The sequence below is a fragment of the Thamnophis elegans genome, chromosome 1, assembly GCF_009769535.1.
Source record: "Thamnophis elegans isolate rThaEle1 chromosome 1, rThaEle1.pri, whole genome shotgun sequence".
In the NCBI taxonomy this organism is placed as follows: Eukaryota; Metazoa; Chordata; class Lepidosauria; order Squamata; family Colubridae; genus Thamnophis; species Thamnophis elegans.
Window position 1 is genome coordinate 114449027 of NC_045541.1, and position 21999 is coordinate 114471025.

The following is a 21999-nucleotide window of genomic DNA, read 5'->3' on the forward strand; positions in this document are numbered from 1 at the left end:
TAGGAATAGCTACAGCACAGCATAATTTTTCAACCTTCACAACTTTTAGGATGTGTGGACTTCAGTTCCCAGAATTCCCTCCCAGCACTAAATTACATGAGCCACAGTGACCGAATGGTCAGACTGCAGTACTGCAGGCTACTTCTGCTGACTGCTAGCTGACTGCAATTTGGCAGTTCAAATCTCGCCAGGTTGACTCAGCCTTCCACCCTTCCAAGGTGGGTAAAATGAGGACCCAAATTGTTGGGGGCAATATGCTGATTCTGTAAACTGCTTAGAGAGGGCTGTAAAGCACTTAAAGCGGTATATAAGTCTAAGTGCTATTGCTACAACATTTCAGATGCAGACTATTAACCAGCTCGCAGTCCTTTTTGGGGACTTCTGGAAGTCTGGACTCTTGGCAACAGATACTAAATAGCTTCTTCCCCCCTGCTTACAGTTCAGGTTTGAGAGCCGCGGAGTGTTTGCTGAAAACTAGTTCTGATGAAGTCTTGATGGCAAGTGATAGCAAATACTGGGTGTGTTACATCGAAGGCCACTGCTGAAAGAGGAAATCTGGGTTTTCTTTCTGAATGGGCTGCCGAAAGCCCAGGTGACTCTTACATGTAGGCCATAAAACAAGACTGCTCCAAAATGCAGAAATGCTCCATCCATCACATTGATTTGCGCAGTCACTCCCAAGATAGTTGCAGCACCCGGTGGCTTTATGGCATACCATCTCTTGACTTCACATTTTGAAGCAGCAGGCACAAATCTTTGTAAGTCACACACCCACCCCCCTTGACAAGCACACGTATGTCAGGCTCAAATGCAGGCTTGTTTCTGAAAATAACTCTGCAACCAAACCCACAGTGAGGGCTGGCCCTGGTTTTCAAGGAATACAAAACCACATCTACGGTATTTTACTTCGCAAACGTTCTTTTTACTTAAAACTTCTGAAAGATGTGACCAAATGCATAGCATCGTGCTGACAGTTTCTGGAAGAAGCTGACAAGTTATGGCTGTAATGTAGAATGCTTGCAATTGTGAACAGCTTGAATAAAGCCACATCCTGTCCCTCTCTTGAATGGCAGGAGAAAAGGAACAAGAGCTGCAAAAAAAAAAGTTGCCATATTTCCACTGCACATTTAATTTTGTGAGGAAGTACTTTTTTTTTTTTTGCACAGGGATATATCAGCAAAGTAAGAGTCTTGGCTAGGGATAAGGTTAAAATTATGATTCAGATAGAAATGGAGGTACTGTATGAAATAGTTGGGAGGCCTTTTGTGAACTGTATAAATTATTTCTCAGTCTGGCTATATTTACTTAAGCTCTGCCCTCTGTTTCCTGCACATTTTTCTTTCTCACCATCCCAATTTTTGGTGATATATTTCTATTTCTCCTTCTCCCTCTCCCTCCCCCTCTCCCTCCCTCCCTCCCTCCCTCCCTCTCTCTCTCTCATTTTTTTGGCAATCTGTAAATGGCCTCTGTTAAAGAGCCATATGTAACGTTGAAGTATTTCTTCTTGTAATGAGTCTTGGCTTTTGCTTTATTCCTTACATCATTGACTCTATCTATGTCTCTGTGTGCATATTTTGATGGGCATGTAAGCTCTATAATGAGACTAAGGCTGATTATAAAATAAGCAATTTAGTAAATAACCTTACTCTTTGTGACAGTTTAAAATTAGCTGCTCATTCTTTCTGTCTTGCCAGAAAGTTTCAGGTTCTTGTTTGGAACCACAAAAAGATAACACAAAGAAAAAGAAAGTGGAAATTGTCCTGGGAGCAGTTAGGCTAGTGCCTTCCCATCCATCATCTAAGGTTGAATGAGAATTCGCCTATCTATTATCTAAGAGGGGAAAGGAGGAGGAAAGCCCATACTTGCACACAAAAGAAAAATGAGGGATGCTTTTATTTTTGCTTTGCTAAGCTCCATTGACTACCCAATACAGCAGGCAGAGATAATGCTGTCTTATTTTAAAAGATCCAACTGTTTCCAGAATCCTTGTCTAGAATTTCCAAGATGCTGGACTGCTGGCTAAGTGCCCTTCTGTAACCTAGCCAGGGTCATCATTGTAGCTTGCTGTAGGAGAGAGAAACCGGATCTCTTCTTACACTGACATTGACTTGAAGTAATTATCATTATAGGTTCTTTTTTCTTATTATCTCCCATATTCCTATTTAGGTCTTAGTGAAATTCATAGTGCAAACCTGTTCCAAGAATTTTGCCGAGTGTGTTTCTCATATTTTCTTTCTAAAGACGTGGCTTGTATTGTATGCAGAAGGTGTTATACAGTATCTTAAAGTAAGCTTGAACATACCACTTTTCTTATTGTTGCATTATCACCTTTCTTTTGCTCTCCAACAGCACTGCTTACAAATGAAGTCATTTTGTGATGCTAACCATACAGTCTGAAAAAAATAGCATAGATTCTGCAACTTATGAAACATCATTGTGCGAGGAGGCAAGCATAGAAAGCTAGTGCGCACAGTCATCTGTGGGCTAGAAATAGCATTTTTTTTCTAGCCTTCTAAATGATCAAGTTCACTAGCCTTTTTAGACTAGGAAGTATGGAAAGCTAAGGAGTTCAGTTGTTCAGAAATTAGGGTGCAGTTTGGAAAAGCACATGGCTGCAGAATGGCACAAGACATCCACTCTCAGTAGAAAGCTGTGCCGGGCATTGGTTGGGCATGACTGTCAGCAGCTATAGAAAAATGTGAGGGTAAGTGGAGCAATTTATGCTCACTGTTGGTCTCTGTAATCAATGGAGGCCTCCCAAGAATGGTGGGATAGAGAGACGCCCAGATCTATCACCTGCGGCAATTTCCATGCACTGGGTCGGCCCAATCTGTGGCAGATTTACACATGCTAGTGGGGTCCTGTTGCCTGTACCTGACCTCTCCCACTCCAATTGCACCCCACTATACTTAATGATCTGCATACTTATTTATCAACAGTAGCCAGATGAGCTGGAAGTGAAATGGTCACATGACATCTCACTCAATTCCAGACCCCTTTATGGTGCTAAGCAGTAGTGGGATTCAACATTTTTTACTACCAGTTCTGTGTTTACGCACGGTTTGGTGGGCGTGGCGTGGCTTGATGGACGTGGCAGGGGAAGGATACTGTAAAATCTCCATTCCCTCCCCACTCCAGGGGAAGGTTACTGCAAAATCCCCATTTCCTCCTGATCAGCTGGGACTCGGGAGGCAGAGAACAGATGGGGGCGGGGCCAGTCAGAGGTGGCATTTACCGGTTTCCGAACTACTCAAAAGTTCTACCACCAGTTCTCCAGAACTGGTCAGAACCTGCTGAATACCACCTCTGGCGCTAAGTTGAGAACTATCAGGTCATATTTTTAAGCTAATTATGTAACTTAGTACAAGCCATTTTTACACAAAACTGTGTTGCCCTCATTTCTTTTCAAAAATATATTTATTGAACTTTTCCACATAATAACAAATGGAAAAGCGAAGGGGAAAAAATTCAGAAAATTCCAAGAGAAGAAGAATAACCCAAAGTTAAGAAATATAGATTACTCCTGACCTTCTTTTTAACAGACAATTGTGTTGTTATTATCCTTCCCTCTTCTTAAATATTTGAAAAATCCTTTCACCCCTTCATTTAGTCCTCATCTTTCTTAGTATTCAAATCCTCTTTCAACAAAAGTCCATATAAAACTTCCAATTTTTAAAAAAAAAATTGTATTTTTTCTGACCAGGTCAGTTTTGCCATTTGAGCAAATTTGGACATTTTTGTAATCCATTCTTCTACTATGGGAATGTCCTCATTCTTCCATTGTGATGTATATAATAATCTTTCTGCAGTTACAATTTATAATATCAAGTTACCATAAATCTTTTCTAATTCATTAACCATAGGTTCCAATAAAAAAGTTCTGATTGCTTAGCAATATTCATCCTTCAAATCCTTTTCATCATTATGTGAATTTAAATCCAAAATTTCTTAGCTTTCTCACTAGTTCGCCATCTATATATAAAAAAGTCCCCTTGTGCTTTTCACATTTTCATGCCTCGTTTGAAATACTTTTATACTTTTTTTTTATAATTTCCCAAGTGTCACATACCAATGGTATATCATTCTATAGAAAATTTACTCTTAAATGACACAAAATTACCCATATTCTCTCCAAATATTCCTTTCTATGTTATATCCAAAATTAGCAGCTCGCAGTCTTTAACCTCTTCTTCTGTTTCAAATCTTAAATTTGTATATTTTTGCTATTGCATGCTCATCATTTGCACATAATTCCATTTCAACCTGTGTATTGTATTTTTTTAATTCCATCTGTCCTTTTATCCATATTGAACCTTTCTTTCTTTTAAATGTGCATATGAAAACCATTTAAAGCTATGTTCTTCTCCAATTGTTCTTTTGACTTCATCTTAATTTCTGATTCATATTGCATTTATAAAACTTCATAGAGTTTCTCTCTGCTGTCTGTCTTCTATAAAATGCTTGCCTGTGCTGAGGTCAATAAAAGCATCATGAGGCATAGCCTCTATTTGTACTTATTTCGTATTCTCAATATGGCACTCCTTCACATAGTGATTTTCAAAATCCACATTAACATAGTCGTGCTATAAAACCACATGCCAGTTCATTGCCCTTCTTTCTGATGTTGCCTTGCCTAGACTTGGTGACCTTCTACAGAAGAGCTTTGGTGCACAAAGGAAATCCAGACATTTTGTTTTCATCCTATAAGCTTCAGGTTAGGGGGGGAGGGGAGATGCAGGAGAGGTTACAATTTTCATCGGAAAAAGATAGAATTTGGTAGCGCCTGATTTACAGGAAGGCTTGGCTAGATCAGAGTCAGAGGTGGTATTCAGCCGGTTCTCTCCAGTTCAGGCAAACCGGTAGCAGCAGCTGCAGGAGGCTCCACCCATCCACCCCAATGTAATGCGTGGCCTTCCGCGCATGCGCAGAAGTCAGTGCACATGCTCAAATGTGGCATGTGCGTTCACATTTGTGAACCAGTAGGGAAGGTAAGTGAATCCCGCCGCTAATCAGAGTCCATGGGTGTTAAACTCACGTCATCACATTGCTGCCACATAACATTTCCCGATGATTTTTCCCTTCACGGAGCTGGGGTGGGTGTGGCCTACATGTAACGCATCTGGCCCGCAGGCTGTCAGTTTGACACCCTGGATCAGATCCTTCCTCTGCTTTGGGAGTGTCTTTATGTAGTTCAGGACTCTGTGATGTCCAACAGAAGGGCATATCTGTAGTTCAGAGTTGAACTGTGGAGTCCTTGGTGCTCACTGAGAAAGGTTGTTTGCTTGCAAGCTTGTCAACAATCAAGCTCTGAGAACACCAAGGACTCCACTCTGCAATATGCCTATTATAAAGCAAAAAGGGGAGGAAAAGAAAATCTCTTTTGTTTCGTTCACATTCATATTCAAAGCTTAATTGTCTGTGGAACAGAGCAAAAGGCTGGAAGAGGAAGAAAGGAAAGGCATACTTTTTTTCCTGAAGTAATTAATATTTTTTAAACATCTGTCAGCATTTGATAGCTATATTTTAAATTCTGCTCTTTAGTTTTAAACATATTTTAATTGGATAAAAACATACCCTTTTAGTGTAGATTCAACCTTTTGTTTTCTGCAGGTGTTTTAATGCGTATTTGTATGTCAGTGTCTTTTTAAAAGGGTTGGGGAAAATATATAAATGACCCACAGAAGTTGAGTGGGAAAATGTTGGGAGGAGACCATGAAAAAAGACCAGTTGCATTAAGCTCAGCTGAATTTTCCCGGAGGCATCTGCCTAGCCAGTACTGGATGTAGTTCTCAGTGGAGCCTTGGATGAACATAGGAAGAATTGCACGTGTGACAAATTTGAAATATAGAAATATCTCAAGATGATAGACGGACAGATTGATCTAGGTCTCCAAAACTAGAAAATCTTTGTAATTTGTGGGTTCTATATTTGCAATTACACGCAATATTTGCAAATACACGCTAAAATTTCTTTGTAACCCAAAAATCAATATTTGCAATGCCATTTTAGTTATTCATGGTCATGCCTATTGGTGGGATTCAGCCAGTTCGCACCACTTCGGGAGAACCGGTTGTTAAGTTTCTGAGCAGTTTGGTGAACTGGCTGTTGGAAGAAATCATTAGGGTAGAGAACTGGTTGTTAAATTATTTGAATCCCACCACTGGTCACGTCTGTCTTCTCTTAGTGATTTTACTGGTTAAAATAGCCAAAAGTAAGGTCTTTTTAAGGACTTTTTTATAATATATTATTATAAAAAATGTATACATTAAATTATATGTCATTAAACATATTTTTAAAAGGTTATGTATTGAATAGTTGATAAAAATATTGTGACTAGAGCCCTATAAGAATCTAACCCTGCATAACCCTAGGAGCAATGGGTCAGTACTATCTTAGGTATGGTTGGTTGGTTGGTTGGTTGGTTGGTTGGTTGGGTTGGTTGGTTGGTTGGTTGGTTGGTTGGTTGGTTGGTTGGTTGGATGGATGGATGGATGGATGGTTGGTTGGTTGGTTGGTTGGTTGGTTGGTTGGTTGGTTGGATAAATGTCATGTTCTGATCCCACCCCCACCGATTTTAGCGGGGGTGAGAGTCCCGATATATCATGTGACAACGCCGTGATAATGCAAGTTTGACACCCTTGCTCTAAATCAGTGGTCCCCAACCTTTTTATCGCCGCGGACCAGTCAGCCTTTGATAATTTTACCGTGGCCCGCTGAGCGCGCGCAGGGGTGGGGGAGCGTTGTTCGCGACGACACATTGATTGTTTATATATCACGTGCGTACCAGCGCGGGGCTCTCTTCCCTGGAGCCTTTGCGCACGGCCCAGGAGCTTTTGCGCACGGCCCAGGAGCCTTTGCGCTGCAGCAATCATGTCCCCCGGCCGCTGCAGCGATCATGGCCCCCGGCCGCTGCAGCGATCATGGCCCCCGGCCGCTGCGCGGCCCAGTGCCAGGTACTCCACGGCCCGGCACCGGTCCGCGGACCGGGGGTTGGGGACCACTGCTCTAAATGATAAAATGATAGCCTATTACTTTGTGACTGTGTTAGAATTATTCTCATGAATTGTGAAATCACTGTGGAACATCATTAAATTGATGTTCACCTGTTCCACAGGGAATCCTTTTCCAAAGCATTCGCTTATGTCTCCTCATCTGTTTTCCATCTATTGTCAAATAGTAATTGCTGCTTCTTCATATGGGCTGAAAGCTCCACATATTTTACCATATCCCATATCAGCAGATACAACCAGCTCCATAGGCCAATATAGTGAATTATCACAAGACAACATATTTCTAGCTACAGACTGAGGGCATAATAAGACTAAGCTATTACTGAAGTCATTATTCAAATTGGAGCAATTGGAGACAGCAGATCCATCAGGTCCAGGAAAAGGAGCAGTGCTGAGCCAGGAACAGCTGGATGTCCTCCTCAGTGGGTTGCAAAGAAGACTGTAGCTACCCTCCTAAAATTGTATTCATGTGAAAACCATTACTTCCATATTTGTGTCAACATTTTGTCTAAAAAAGTGTCCCTGAAACTTTGCACTCTGTCTCCAAGTCATTTGTTGATTTCCTTCTAGGCCTTTTCTTCATTAATAAAGCTTAATAATTCCAAACTTAATAAAGTGGTAAGCAATTTAGAATAAATCCATTTTAAAATCTATTTAAGAGAGTTGCTGTTTACCAGTTCCCAGATGTACATATAATTAATGTAGGTCTGTGCATGATTCATCATATGGATCTGCATGCATGAACACACTAATGAACAAGGAGAGACATGTCAGACAACTTGTCCAAACAACAAATCTGAGTCCAGATTGGAACCCTGATTAGATTATAACCTTTCACTGGAACTAGGAAGACTGTGGTTAAAAGGGGATTCAGTTTTAGCTACATAGAACTTCCATGGCAACTGCCTGCCTGTTATCTCTTAGGCCTGGGATGGTGAGCCTGTGGCACGCCGAGCAATTTGTCAGGGCATGTGAGGTGTTGCCCTGTCAGCTGGCCAGTGCACATGCGTGTGCTGGCCAGCTGAGTTCAGCCTTTTTTAAAGCCATTTTTCGCCCTCCCCAGGCTCCAGAGGCTTTATAGGAGCCTGAGGAGGGTGAAAAGAGCCCCCCCCAGAGGCCCTCCAGAAGTGCAAAAGAAATAGCCCTATGGGGAAACAGGAAGTTCGGGAACGTATTTCTGGTTTGCTTGGAGGGTTGGTTTAAGCCCTCTGGAGGTTTCAGGGACCTTCAAGAGGCTTCCCTGAAGCCTCCGGAGGATTAAAAAGGACCCTATGAGCAAATCAGAAGTCCCGGTTTGCTCGTAAAGTCCTTTTTAGTCCTCCGGAGGCTTCAGGGAAGCCTCCTGAAGGTCCCTGAAACCTCCGGAGGGCTTAAACCAACCCTCCGAGCAACCGGAAGTGACTTCCGGTTTGCTCATAGGGTCGTTTTTTTGCCCTTTGGAGGCTTCAGGGAAACCTCCTGAAGATCCCTGAAGTTTCCGGAGGGCCTCCGGGGGGAGGGGGAGGTTGTTTTCGCCCTCCCCAGGCTCCTATAAATCTCTGGAGCCTGGGGAGGGCGAAAAAAGCATGGAAAATGGGGGGGGGGCTCTCATGCGCGCATGTGCACTGGGGTGGGCATGTTGCATTATGGGTGCGGCACGCCCATGCATTCCCCTCCCCTGAGCTCCCCCTTATGGCACGCAAGCCAAAAAAGGTTTGCCATTGCTGTCTTAGGCCAATCTACTTATTAGATTATTTAAAGATTACTCCATATATTGCTGTTTAGACAGAAGGCTGGTTATAAAATCAATAAATCTGGCATGGCTGGTAAGGCTGGTAAGGCTACAGCATCTTGTAAAGGTCTACAACAACTGATGTCTGTCCTGACTCTTCTTGAACAGCTGCATTTAACCATTCTTTCAATTTCTCTTCATGCATCTACATTCATGTCAAATTATAGCAGTAGGAAAAATCAAAAGGTTGGGAAAGATCCAGCATGGTTAGATTGGTGGTGTCACATCAAAGTAAATCCAGCAGAGTCTATCTTCAGACCAAAAAATGCCACCCAAAGTCACTTGCCTTTGAGCCTACTCAAAGCTAGAATGATATTTAACATAATAATATGCATAGAGCAATTTTTTAGCTATCACGACCTTCTCATCATGTTAGGTGGAACTCATATAAATTGTAATCTATAAAGCTAGATTAGAATACCAGATGGCTTGTCCTTGCGATATCATAGGATATTGGTCAAACAGTTGTGCAAATTGTATTAAAGATATTATGATACCTATATTATGAGTATTGTTTTAGGACTTTGAATAGTAGCATGGTAGATCAATGCTAATTTAATCTCAAATGCTACATGGCTCATGATGATATCTCTTCAGCGCCATCCAACCATGACTCATTCAGTCTTCTCTTTCCTCTCAACCCATTTCCTTTTCATTTAAATGGCTTTGCAATTCAGTTCTCATTAATTCTGTCTATATAACTAAGCCACTTCAACATATTTCTTTCACGCTGGACCCAAACTTTTGCATTCAGACCATAATCATCCAGTATCCATTTTCAGTTACAGTCTTTGTAAATGCTCCATTCCAGTTCATTCAGTCTCATTTCCAGGTAACAAAAATGGGCAAACCCACTTCCTTATAGACAGGCATTTTAACTTCTTTCAACAAATATTTATTCACTGTAATGTAATACTGTACTGAAGCACATTCTCCACTCTATTTTTCTATCTAGTATTTGCATGCCTTAACATTTCTTGCTCCATTTCCCCCTCTTTAGTAAACATAGTACACAGATCCACCTATTTGCTTTAGGTTTTTTTTTCTTTTGCCATTTAGCTATAACTTGCAAAAAATATTTCATTTTCACTATCAAAACCAATTCACTATTTCCTATATGCCTTAACTAAGCCCCACATGATTTTGTGCAGACTTCAGTATGCACATGTGTCACCTCCCCATGTGTGCACCTAATTTCTTTTATCAGACATCCTCTCAAGTGGTCTAATTTGGTAACTAGGACACGTTTCTTGTATGAATACAGTTAGTGAAGAGCAAGAGGTCAGAATCCTACTATCTCACCTAAGATGATTCTAAGCAGAAGAAACCTTCAATTACCTAGATAATCATTCCTTGCTTCCTAGAACAAAGCCACGCCAAGGTTTCTTTTCGCCTGGCTGATAGTCCATTGTGGAACATCTATCACCATGTTTTAGAAATTTGGGGGAACTGTTTGCTTGTGCTTTGATATTTCACTTTTTTTTTCCTCATTAGGTGCCTGGAGATTGTTGAACAGTGTCCAATAGCAAATTTCACCCTGTCATTTCTTCCCTTTCCACAGGAACATATTTACAAGCTGATGAAGAGTGACAGCTATGCACGTTTCCTCCGTTCCAATGCTTACCAAGACTTGTTGCTGGCAAAGAAGAAGGTATCTATCGGGAAGGACATGCTTGCTTCTTCAAGTCCTTCTTGACTCCTGCCTGCTGCCGCTTGCTGCTGTGTGGACATGAATGTTCTGTTCTTTGTGAGGGGCAAGGCTTGTTCCCTTTCCTCCTTCTGGGGATTGAGAACATGTCTTTCCCTCTTCCCAAAGCTCCATGTTTGGCATCTGAATAAACCACTTCACTGTTCAACGGCCATCCTCTGATAGGGAGAGGAAACTGAAGCAAAAAAGCTCTAAGCTGGGTGACATGATTTGTTGAGAAGCCTTGTGAAAGTCTGCTCTTCTTAGCAGATGTCCGTAAATTTTCTCAACCTTGCTGTCCAGCATCTTTTAACTTAAGGGATCCAGGATTGACATGGCTGCCCTCTGTCACTGACCTATGGCTCTTCCACCATCTTTTAACATGAAGTAGAAAAACGCCATTCAATGTATTTGCAGGGCACAAATACCATCCAGTTTAATAACATTTAATCTTGTCATACAGCGTAGCAACTGTTGGGAAGAAGGGCAGCATCTCTTTCTGTTTAATCTCACGGTTGTTCTTGTGATGCCTCACCTGAAGCCTTCCTCTTGATTTTCTATCTGCTTTTGATTTTCTGTGAATGCCATTCCCTTCTACCACCACTCTCTGTATATGGACCTTTGTTATTATTTTTGATTTTAAACAAAGACTAAATGCTACTCTGACTATTCCTCTATCCAGCCACATCTTATTATTTTATTTTCATGTTAGCATGCTGTGCTGTGCTCATTATTGTTTTCTCTTCTTACTATATAAAACAACAAAGGGCTTCTTGTATGGACTAGAATCCTAAATCAGGCATTTAGGAGTAAAGGGCAAGAGAGCTGATAATACTTTGGTTTTCATCTGTGGCTAAGTTTAAATAATATATACCCACCTGAAATGATTTCCCACTTCCCACATTCAATTTTATATATAGGCCTTTGTACAAAGATTGAGTCCTCTGCTTTTTCCATTTGGCTCTGCTTTCCTCTGCTAGTTGCTGCTTTCCCATGATCCCATAATTCAATCAGCCTAATCAAATCTCTGTTGCAATTCCAATGGGATCAGAATTCTTAGAACCTCTTTCTAACAAGCTACTGGTTCCTTGTATGCACAGGAACTCTGAAGCACGATTGGTGATCATGAGTAAAGCTTTGATGCTGACTAGATAAGGCCACTCTCTCCTGGAGATGTGTGCATAGAGCTCTTTTTGGCAGTGAAATAGAGATGTACGCATGAGGCTATTTTTGGTAGAAGTTTTTGCAAGAAGTTTACCATCTGCATATTTCTATGGACTCATAAATAGAGAACTGCTAGGTTGGATAGAATGTGTGGAATACTTCAGTGACACCCACTGAACCCTTCAGCACTTCCTTTGCACCAAGAGTTTGCAAGTATTTCTCACAGTTATATTTTACATGCCAATTGCTCTTGTGAGAGCCATATAGAGGCTCTGAAACTGAAGAGACATCTAAGAAACGGACTTAAGGTGGCTTTCAACAGCAGATGTGTTATTAAGTCTAGAATGGAATGGGAAAACAGACTCCAATGCCATTAGGCCATTTTTACTTAATCTAGTTTGGTGGTTCCTCTTTATATTGATGTTAAACTCTTGTGTGGGCCTGCGTAGCTGGTGGGCAGAACTCAGTGTTGTGGCTATGGTTGAGATAGGATTACTTCAGTGGGTATCTTGAATGCTAAGTGATTGATCATAAGTCCTGTTGAATTTCTTTGTTATCATTCCATGGCAAAAAAAACCAAACCAGTTTTCATTCAATGAATTGAACATAGTAATTGGGTTGGATGTCAAAGTGTAGCACAAAATCCTGACTCTACACAATAAATATCTATAGATAAGTATTTATAACACAGTTGTCTTATGGAGGTTATGAGTATATTAGATTCACCAGCTACTGTCTTTTTCAAAGATGGGATTATACACACCACTTTTTATAGAGCAGCATAGTCTGAATTGAAAAAAGTCTTCATGAGCAATTTATCAGTGGAGCACTCCTCCAGAGAAGACATGGCTCCCCTCTGGTGCAGATGTTCAAGCTAAGGTTGGAGGGCCATCTGTTAAGATGCCTTAACCTCCTGCATGGAGGGGATTAGACTTTAGATGGTCTAAATGGGCTCTTTCAACACTTTTTATGATTCTTAAAAAGGAGAAGGAGAAGGGATTGGAGAATGCTGCATTACATGGATTTAGATTTCCTGATGCTGCCTTTTCCTTTTATTTCCCAAATGGAGAAAGGTGTATGTGAGCGTTACTACAGCAAAAGAAGTTGTATTTAGCCACTTTAAAATGTTCAAAAGACTCAGGTCAAAGAAGAAAACGAAACCAGTTCAGAAGACGTTCTGAGCTGGTGCCAGAAACCCAACCCCTGAATTCTGACTGGCAGGAAAAATGTTGACTTAGTTAAAATTGATGCCTCCCCATTGTTCTGAAAGCTGAGTGGGCAAAAAGGTGATCTGCAAGTATTTATCTTTCTTGACATAAGAGTCAAATAGGTCTCATCCAAGTTTGTCTCCTCTATCAGAATGTGGAATTGAAGAATAGCAGTAATGAAAGAGACTTCACATGTAACACGACCCTGTGGATGTGATGCAAATTAAATCATTTGCATCATATATAAGATAACATCATTACACAAATAATGTAATGATGGCAGTGACACAGTGGTGGGATTCAGCCAGTTCGCACCTATTTGGGAGAACCAATTGTTAACTTTCTAAGCAGTTCGGAGAACCAGTTGTTGGAAGAAATTTCATTTTGTTTTTTTTCCACTTTACAGGGCTAATCCTGTAAGGAAGGCAGGGAGGAAACATGTTGTTTCTAGCCTAATCTTTGTTGCCCTGCTTACAAAAATTGCCTCTCTGGTTAACCCTTATTACATTGTAACAACTAAGGCGAAGCGCCCATTGACCTGAGTGACATTGAGTTGGCCATGCCCACCCAGTCACATGACCACCGAGCCCCACCTACCCAGCTGGTCATTAGGGCAGAGAACTGGTTGTTAAATTATTTGAATCCCACCACTGTATATGTGAGGGATGAACATTTATGAATAATAGTCAACTTCTCCAAGTTAGCTGATTAAAACAAAATTACACAGCATTTCAAACCATGTTATTTTAACATCATTTTTTCTTCTTCTTAGTGTAGCATTCCTTCATCATGATCTCTTTTTTTCGTATCTATACATGGCTTGTGATAGTGATTCCTTAGATTAGTTCCAATTAATTGCATGGGTTTTTTTTCATAGTGAGGTTTTATTGCTACTGCAAGCTCAATTTTAGCCCTAGGTTGTTTTAAATCCATGTATCTATTTCCCTTGCAAGAATGTCCATATGTGAGATAATGACTCTTTGACAATAGATGCTTTAAAGGACTCAATGCTAGTAGATTGGAGCAAGAAGCAACAGAGAGCAGAGAAAAGAAAGGAAGAACAAAGAGCTAAAAAAGTAGACATATGGACATATTCTCATCTAGTTCCTCCGCAGCTAACTAGAATGAAGGATTTCCTAATTATTTTAACTCTATGTAACCATGCCCAATGATTGGTTGCAACAGTCTCTTTCCTTACATTTTAGGGAGAAGGGTATGTCTGAAAACTACATGAGCTAATCCTTGTCTATTTATGTGTGTGGATTCTATATTTACAGTAATTAAATATATTGCATCCAGGCTCCAATGGATAGAATTGTTCTGTTTGTAAACTTTAGGATCTACAGTCTTTAGGATTGGTATAGTGTTTAGGGCTGTAAGCTCAAAACAACTATAGTAGGTTTTCAAGATTCACAAAATGTGATGTTCCTTCACTCTTCCAATCATCCATGGTAGGCCAATTCCAATTGTGTATAATGGCCAAGAACACAGAGTGTTAGTGGGAAAGAAACAGTGGCAGCATTCCCTAATTTGACAACTCCTGATATGTTGCATATCCTAGAATTTCCAACCAGTGCTAGAAAATTGGAGAACAGCATGCAATCATATGAACATAGTGTAGTTTCACATGGAGTTGACATTTAAACTGGCACCTTCTAATATCACAGTTGCTTCATTACATAAGTGTTTACAGAACATAGCACCTAAGCAGGTTTGGTCTCAAACACACACAAACACATACAGCTCCAATCTATTTCAGAGGCACACAGGTTCCATTTCTCAAAAAACAAAAACCTGTAATCCTTCAGATGAGAATTACATGTGCAAATGAAAGTTTCTCCTGCTTCCATATTTTTTAACTGTTGCAGATTTGGAACCCTTTCCCCCCCTCCTTTCTACTTAAATGCTTTGCAAGAAGTGTTAGAAAACATGAGCACACTGGCTTCTGGAAAAGCTTTGCCACCAGCAACTGAATGTCCTTTTATAGATAAAATTATATAATGACAATATGACTGAAAAGTTCAAACATTAAATGATTTCATGTTCCTCGTAATATCATATCTGAAAGTTGATAATTACTGCTTTGCAGACTTCTTTTCTGGTTATGTCTATGCCGGATGAGTTCCACTGATTGGTTATGTCATTCTAGATATCAAAAAATATCCACAATCCAAACATTTGGAGGTTTGATAAAACTGCCCTAGAATTATTTCCTTAAAAGCTGTTGTGATGAAGCTTCTTCCATCTCAGTCTTCCTTGATCTATGTCATACTACAATTCCCACATTTCACAGCCACCATGATAACTGACCATGCTAACAAGAAATTCAGGAAATTTTAATAGGTTACATCCGAGGTTCACTGGCTAGGACAAGATACCCATTTAAGGCAGATCAGAGAATCAATGTTCCATCTCCCTTTTCCACTCTTGTTCCATAAGAACCTAAATCAAAAGAAATGTATACATCTCAGTCATTATATATACAGTATATAGATCTTTATACTTCTGCAACCAGGACGAGTGCAAGAAAGACAATTTTCCAAAACACTTAACTTATACAGATAGTCCTTGGTTAATCATAGCAATTAGAACCAGAATTTCCATGATCATAAAGCACAATGTTACATGACCATTTTGCAACAGAAATGCTGGCATTTCTAGTTGCCATCATTAAGTGAATCATCCCAGGTTGTTAAGCAAGGACATCACATTGGTGCCATTTGTGACCTCCTGCCAGCTTCCTTATTGACTTTGCTTACAGGGAGCCAGCAAATAAGCTCACAGATGGTCGTCAGATGACCACAGGGATAATGTGATGGTTAAAACAATGAGGAGCAGTTGTAAGTGCTACTTGTTGAGCACTATTGTTAGTTTAAACAGCTAAACAAGTATTCTCTCCACGAAGATCACCTGTACTTTTGTCCTCTGTATATTTTGTGAATCCATTTATTTCAAAAGTAAAGCTGTGTTTTCTTTTGCTTTTTTAATTAGCACACAAAGAGAAGCTTTTCAGTTACATTCATGAGCACACTGGCTTCTTTTCCCTGCTGTAGTCTATAGATCTAGGGGTGGGCTTAAATTTTTTTAGCAAGGGGTTCTCTGCCTGGTTGCTGGGTGGGCATGGCCATGGTGGGTGTGGCCTAGTTGGCATCCTGCACGACGGTGTTTTTGTCCTTCCCGGGCTCCAGAGACTTTCTTTGAGCCTACAGGAGGGTGAAAACAGCCTCCCCAGGTTCCGGGGGCCCTCTGGAGCCCATTTCCATCCTTCCTGAACTTTCAGTAGGGCCGTTTTTTGCCCTCCCCAAGTCTCTGTGCGTGCCCTGCACTTATCTGCATCCAAAACTGGCCACAAGGGGACTCCTGGGAGGGAAGGGATGGTATGGGCAGGGCCAGCCAGGAGTGGGATTTGGGGGTTCTCCAAACTGCACAGAATCTTAGCTAGAGGTTTTCCCAAACCTTTGAGAACCTCCAGCAGCCCACCCCTGTTATATACCATTGCTTTTCCCACCTGAGGAGGTAGGGAAATGAGGGTTGTTTATCTTAAAGTCCTGGGAATCCAGCTTCAGTTTCACTCTCAACCATGAAAGCTGAGTATGACTTTAAACCACTAACTTTCGCCAAGTTTAATATAATCTATTTTTAGTTTGGGGGAAATTGGAGGGGGTAGTAAGGAAAATAACAAGTATGACATGATAATAACAAGTATGACATGAACAGAAATTAGGAACCAAAATTGAGTGCTTGTTTTTCTGTTCATAAAAAAACGTGTGTGCTGATTTAGTAATGATGTCAAATGTATGCACAAATCCATCTCTCACCCCTGAAATTTGTGAATTGACTTAGGTCATCTCTTGATGGGTTTGCCCCTGAACATTACAATTCCTTTATTCAGCTAAATGGCTTGTTTGCTAGGAAATTACCCTTTCATTCATATTTAATAAGATTTGTTTTATGCCAGATGAGTTGAATCATGTTTCTCTGGAGGACAGTAGCACAGCTATAGCGTTGGTAAATTTCTTATTATAGTAAAATTCCCGCACTTTGTGGTTATAGCTTCCAAATAACAAAAATAACAAATAATAGTAATTTGATTGTTTTGTACATAGCCTGGCAAAACCTTTATGCCAACAGCAGCCTTATGCATAATTTCTTGGGAGTAAGTCAAGCTGAGCACACAATGGGATTCATTTGGAGTAGAAGACCACAGCATAGCAGTTCCAAAAGATCAAGTTAAGCAAAAAGCAGATAATCCGATCAGTTTTCTTGAATACATTTTATTTATTTCATTTTCATTTTCATTTTATACAATCACTTATATACTGTGCGTAAAAAAAAAAGAGAAAAAAAAACCCAACATGACACTTCATTCCCCCATACACCCTCTCTTCTCCCCCTCCAACTATTTCACCCCTCCAGCATTCCCCTCTTCTACTTCCCTTCCCCCTCAGACATCTCCCCCTCCCTCCATCTCACCCTCCTTACATTCCCTCTCACTCCCTCTTTACTTCTCCCTCCTCTTTCCCTCTTCTCCTCGCTTTGGTGTATCCATACATTTCAGTTTGTTTTAAAAGAGGAAAAAGAAAAAAAAGAAAAAAGAAAAACGAGCCGCAGTATACAAGTGAATTCTTATTGTTCTAAGAATTGAAACTGTAATTCCACCCTCCCCCCTCCCCCCCTATAATCCCCCCTCCCTAACCCCCTTACGGCTTCGCAGGTCCCATACCCGGCATAATTCTTTAACAAGCATTTGAGTATAATAAGGCCAGCTAACTTTAAAATTAAAAAAATAAAATAAAAGTAAAGCCAAAGAAAAAAAAAAGAGAATAGTAAAAAATACAAAATAAAAACACACACACACACACACACAAAAAGAAAGGAGAAACAAGAAGGGTCAATAAACCCACTACGTTAACACAGCTTCCCATTATCTGTAAATCTTAAACAATGTAGCTCATTCCAAATTTCGGTTATTTTACTACTTGCAGGGTTTCAAACTGTATTAGAGCCAGGTAAGTTGATCAATTAGGATTCCCCAACTAAAAGTCTCATTGCTTTGTCTATCTATTCAGACCTTTAATTTATCTCTTTTTTATCCGAATATCCAAACCTTTCTATAAAACCATTAAACTCAAGTACTTCTTTCATTTTTCATTTCCAACACCTCCCTTTCTATCCTTACCCACCTCCACATGTAAATTTTTTTACCTTCCACCCTGCCTTTATCCATATCCACATATATATTTTATCCGCATCCATTGCTCCTCCCATATTTACTCCACTTTCCTGAAGACTCTCCGACCAATCTTTCTTGACCTTATATTGAAATAGCAACTCAAACAAACATCAGCTTGCATTCTAGCCCCAGGTAGTCTAATTAAGCTTTCGCTACCCTTCCCTCTCCCACGCGCCTCCCAACTCCGTTCGTCCCAGACCACAACTCAAAAAGATCGCAATCTCCGCTCTCCTCGCCTAGGAAAATAATTCATGCGCAATTTGAGTTAGAGTTCAGACAAATCTTATATACAATATGTGTCCACAATCAGCAACGCTTCTTTCAGTCTCCATGTCTCATCATCGATATACAACTTTTCCATTTTATCCCAGACGGAAATCATAAAGCTTTAAGAACATCGCTAAGTCTTTATTCTTTAGTCTTCTGCCCTTCCGGAAGAGGAAAGCAACACCCTCCGCCTTGTAGCCACGTGTCTCGCTGTTTGTCTTCTCCTTCTCCTTGTCTCTCCCCAGGTCTGGATGAATCAGGAAGTCCCGCCTTCAGGGTCTCGTAGTAAAATTCTCGGGCTTCACAGACAGAATTAATGCGGTGTTTTTGGTTGCCAAATGTAACTGTAATACCAGCTGGGACTTCCCATTTGTATGGAATCTGAGAATTTCTGAGTTCTTCGGTTAAGAAAGCGTACTCTCTCCTTGATCTTAATATTTGAGATGGTAACTCTTTAAAAACAATCAAGTCCTGTCCATCAATTCTCAACCTCTTGCTGTAAAGCCTCTGTATTATCTCATTTCTGGATTCCCTTGTGGTAAAGTATATAATTATGTCCCTCGGAAGCTGTCGCTGTTTTGCTACCCACGAATTCTGGCGGTAAATTCTTTGAATCTGCCAATCAAAGTTAAATCCCGGACTTCCCACCAAGCGGCTGAAAGCCTCAAAGAAGATCTGTTTCAAATTCTCCTGTTGGTTTTCACGCAATCCTCTAACTCTTATGGCAAAGGCAGTCTTATTATAATTTATCATGACAAGTTGTTTTTGAGCATTTTCAATTTCCTGTTGTAACGTTTGAATTTTGGATATCAAATTAAGATTAGTTTCTTCCAAAAGTTCCAATTTGTCCTCCGTTTCAGCAATATAATCTGTCATGACTGTCATTACTCCGATCATATCCTTCTTTGCCTGAGCAATTTTAGCATCAAATTGATCATATAAATCCGATATCAGTTGATTAATTTCCTGTCTGAAATCATTAAGCGTTTTGAGAAGAAATTCTTGTGTTAACAAATCTCCCGTGGAGGGTGTAGGAGGCAAGGGTAGCGGCTTCATAGCAGTTTTTGGAGATATGTTATTAAGGAAGCGCTTCTGTTTAGATTTGGGAGCCATTCCAGAGTAAAAATAAAAGACAAGCAATCAAGCGAGCCAAAAATCAAAGTCTCTGCTCCCCTCAGTTAATCTTTTAGCAATTAGTACGGAGAAGCCTTCAGGAGGGTAGGGCTGACTAAGTACGTCACATCAAACACAAAAGCTACGAGATCGCCATCTTGTGACGCAGCTAAAAAAGAAAGGGAGCCTTTTGCGAAATTGAAGCTGGTATTTTAGATAGTAATAGAAGAAATTCCTCAGGAATGGTCCCCGCCCGGATTGACTTTTAAATAGCTTAGCTTTGTCCTGGGGGGGGGGGGGGGCAATCTGCCTAGGGCTGCAAAAAAGGCAGCGCGGAAAACTGGCCGGAGTAAAGGCTCAGCTAATGTTGAACCTCTTCTCCATTCACAGCAAAAAAAGGCTATGAATTACAAAGAGATCCTAACGACTGACCTTCTCCCTGCCCCTTTCTGCCAGAAAGGGGAGATATCTATAGATCTTATAAGATATACGAACCAGAATCCTGACAGGAGCTTCATTGAGCTCCCGATGGCGGCAGGCTCCTCCCCCCGAAGCCCAATCAGTTTTCATATAACATCCAACACATCATAAAAGAGTATCGTTTTATTTGTAAGCCTCCTGGATTTGATTTTGTCATTGAAAGGTAGATTAGAAATGTCCACATAAATAAATTTGGAAATGGGGAATAGGACAAGGCTCATCATATCCTCTGTTATGTTGTTCTATTCTACCTCGGGCTATTCTTGCGTCCATACAGAGACAGAGAGAGTGGATTAAGAGCCGTGGTGGTGCAGTGGTTAGAGTTCATTACTGCAGGCTGCTTCTGCTGACTGCCGGCTGCCTGCAATTTGGCAGTCTCACCAGGCTCAAGGTTGACTCAGCCTTCCATCCTTCCATGATTGGTAAAATGAGGAACCCAGATGATTGGAGGCAATACACTGACTCTGTAAAACTGCTTAGAGAGGACTGGTAAAGCACTATGAAGCGGTATATAAGTTTAAGTGCTATTGCTATTCCATCATAAATCCAGACCAGTACTTTCTGACTGAAAAAATGTTGGTTTTTTTTATGAAAGACTTACAGGCATCAATGCAGAAATCATCATTATATCCTATTTCCTTGGTATATGTAACTTTGGCTACATGGCCATAGCTATATTTTTAAAAAGGAGGGCAGCATTTCCCCCCCAAAAAGCAGCTACCGAATAATTGCACAAAGTTCTTGCTTTGCTCTTGCAAACAGCACTTGCCCTATGTTTGAGATATTTAATATATATTTTTGTTTTCTTTTGCTAACACTTCTAAAGCCGAAGTAAGCTGAAGGGGTTTTTATTTTGTTTTGTTCTGATTTCTTTTTGGTTTTGGCATTTTTTTTCCCCGCTTCTTAACTTTTGTTTCCCCTTCTAAAGCCCGAGAATGAGCAAGGTCGTAGAACTTCCCTAGAAAAGTTCACTCGCAGTATGGTAAGTTCATTTGTTTTTGGTTATTTTCGTTCCTCTTCCCTCTTCTGTTTAGCATTTACTTTTACTTTGGAAACTTTTATTTGTTTTTTTAGTTCCTCTGTAGTATCCTTCAGTCATTGCAATGCAATAAAAAGACAGAATTTCAAGATCTATGTTAAATTAAACAGCCAGCTCTCTGATCTGCAATAGAAAGCTCCCCACAAAACAGGCTAGAACCTTGATGGCAAACCTATGGCACGCATGGGGGAAGTGGCATGGAGCCCCTTCTTTCCGGGTATGCAAGCCATTGCCCGTTGCTCTTCTGGGTTGTGGTGCACCGGCCAGCTGTTTTTCGTGGGAGTGCCAGAAACCGGAAGAGCATCTGCCTAGTGCACATGCACATGCTGGGAAGATGACCTTCCAGTTTCTGGCACATGCATGCCCACCGGCCAGCTGGTCTTTGCACACACATGCATGTCAGAAACTCAGGAAGATCAGGTCACCAGTGTGCATGCGTGCGCTGGAAACTAGAAGATCATCTTCCAGGTGTGTGCATGCGCACTGTGCAGCTGCTTTTCTAGTTTCCAGCATCCACACACACACTTGCCCCCATTTCAGCACTCGGTGCCAAAAATGGGGGCAAAAATGGGATAGAATCTGGTTTTCTCCCTCCTTCCCCTGCTCAGAGAGTCCCATTCCCATGACATTTTCCACGCTTTTCAAGTTATCCTTGATGAGAATAAGGAAGATGCACACATAGCTATTCTTCTCTGTACAATGTTGGTAACATGCCCAATGCTTCCACATACCTTGCCCTTACAGAAAAAGAGGGTGGGATAGTTTGGTTTAGAAGAAGGTAGGTATCCTGCAAAGGATCAGATTTCTGTTTATTTCCATAGCATTGATAGACGATCTGTTGTAGATTCTTCTGCTTATCAAGTAAGTACGTTCTGGATGTTAGTTTACACAGAACAATGCTTTTAATGCATGGATTAGGATACACTCCTTTCTTGGTGTCTCATTTTCAATGTGTTTTATCAATGGTTAATGAATTCTTCCCAATCAGTCCCCCAATAATGGCCAACTAAACATTTTTATTTGGTAT

General features: G+C 40.7%; 1 protein-coding gene across 1 annotated transcript in view; it reads left to right on the plus strand.

Annotated features, from left to right (window-relative positions):
- RGS6 (regulator of G protein signaling 6) overlaps positions 1-21999 on the plus strand; it is a 253325-nt gene that overhangs the window by 221662 nt on the left and 9664 nt on the right. The window contains exons 16-17 of the mRNA XM_032235282.1: positions 10343-10432; positions 20862-20915. Coding sequence (XP_032091173.1) covers positions 10343-10432; positions 20862-20915 — 144 coding nt within the window. The remainder of the gene's footprint in view (positions 1-10342; positions 10433-20861; positions 20916-21999) is intronic.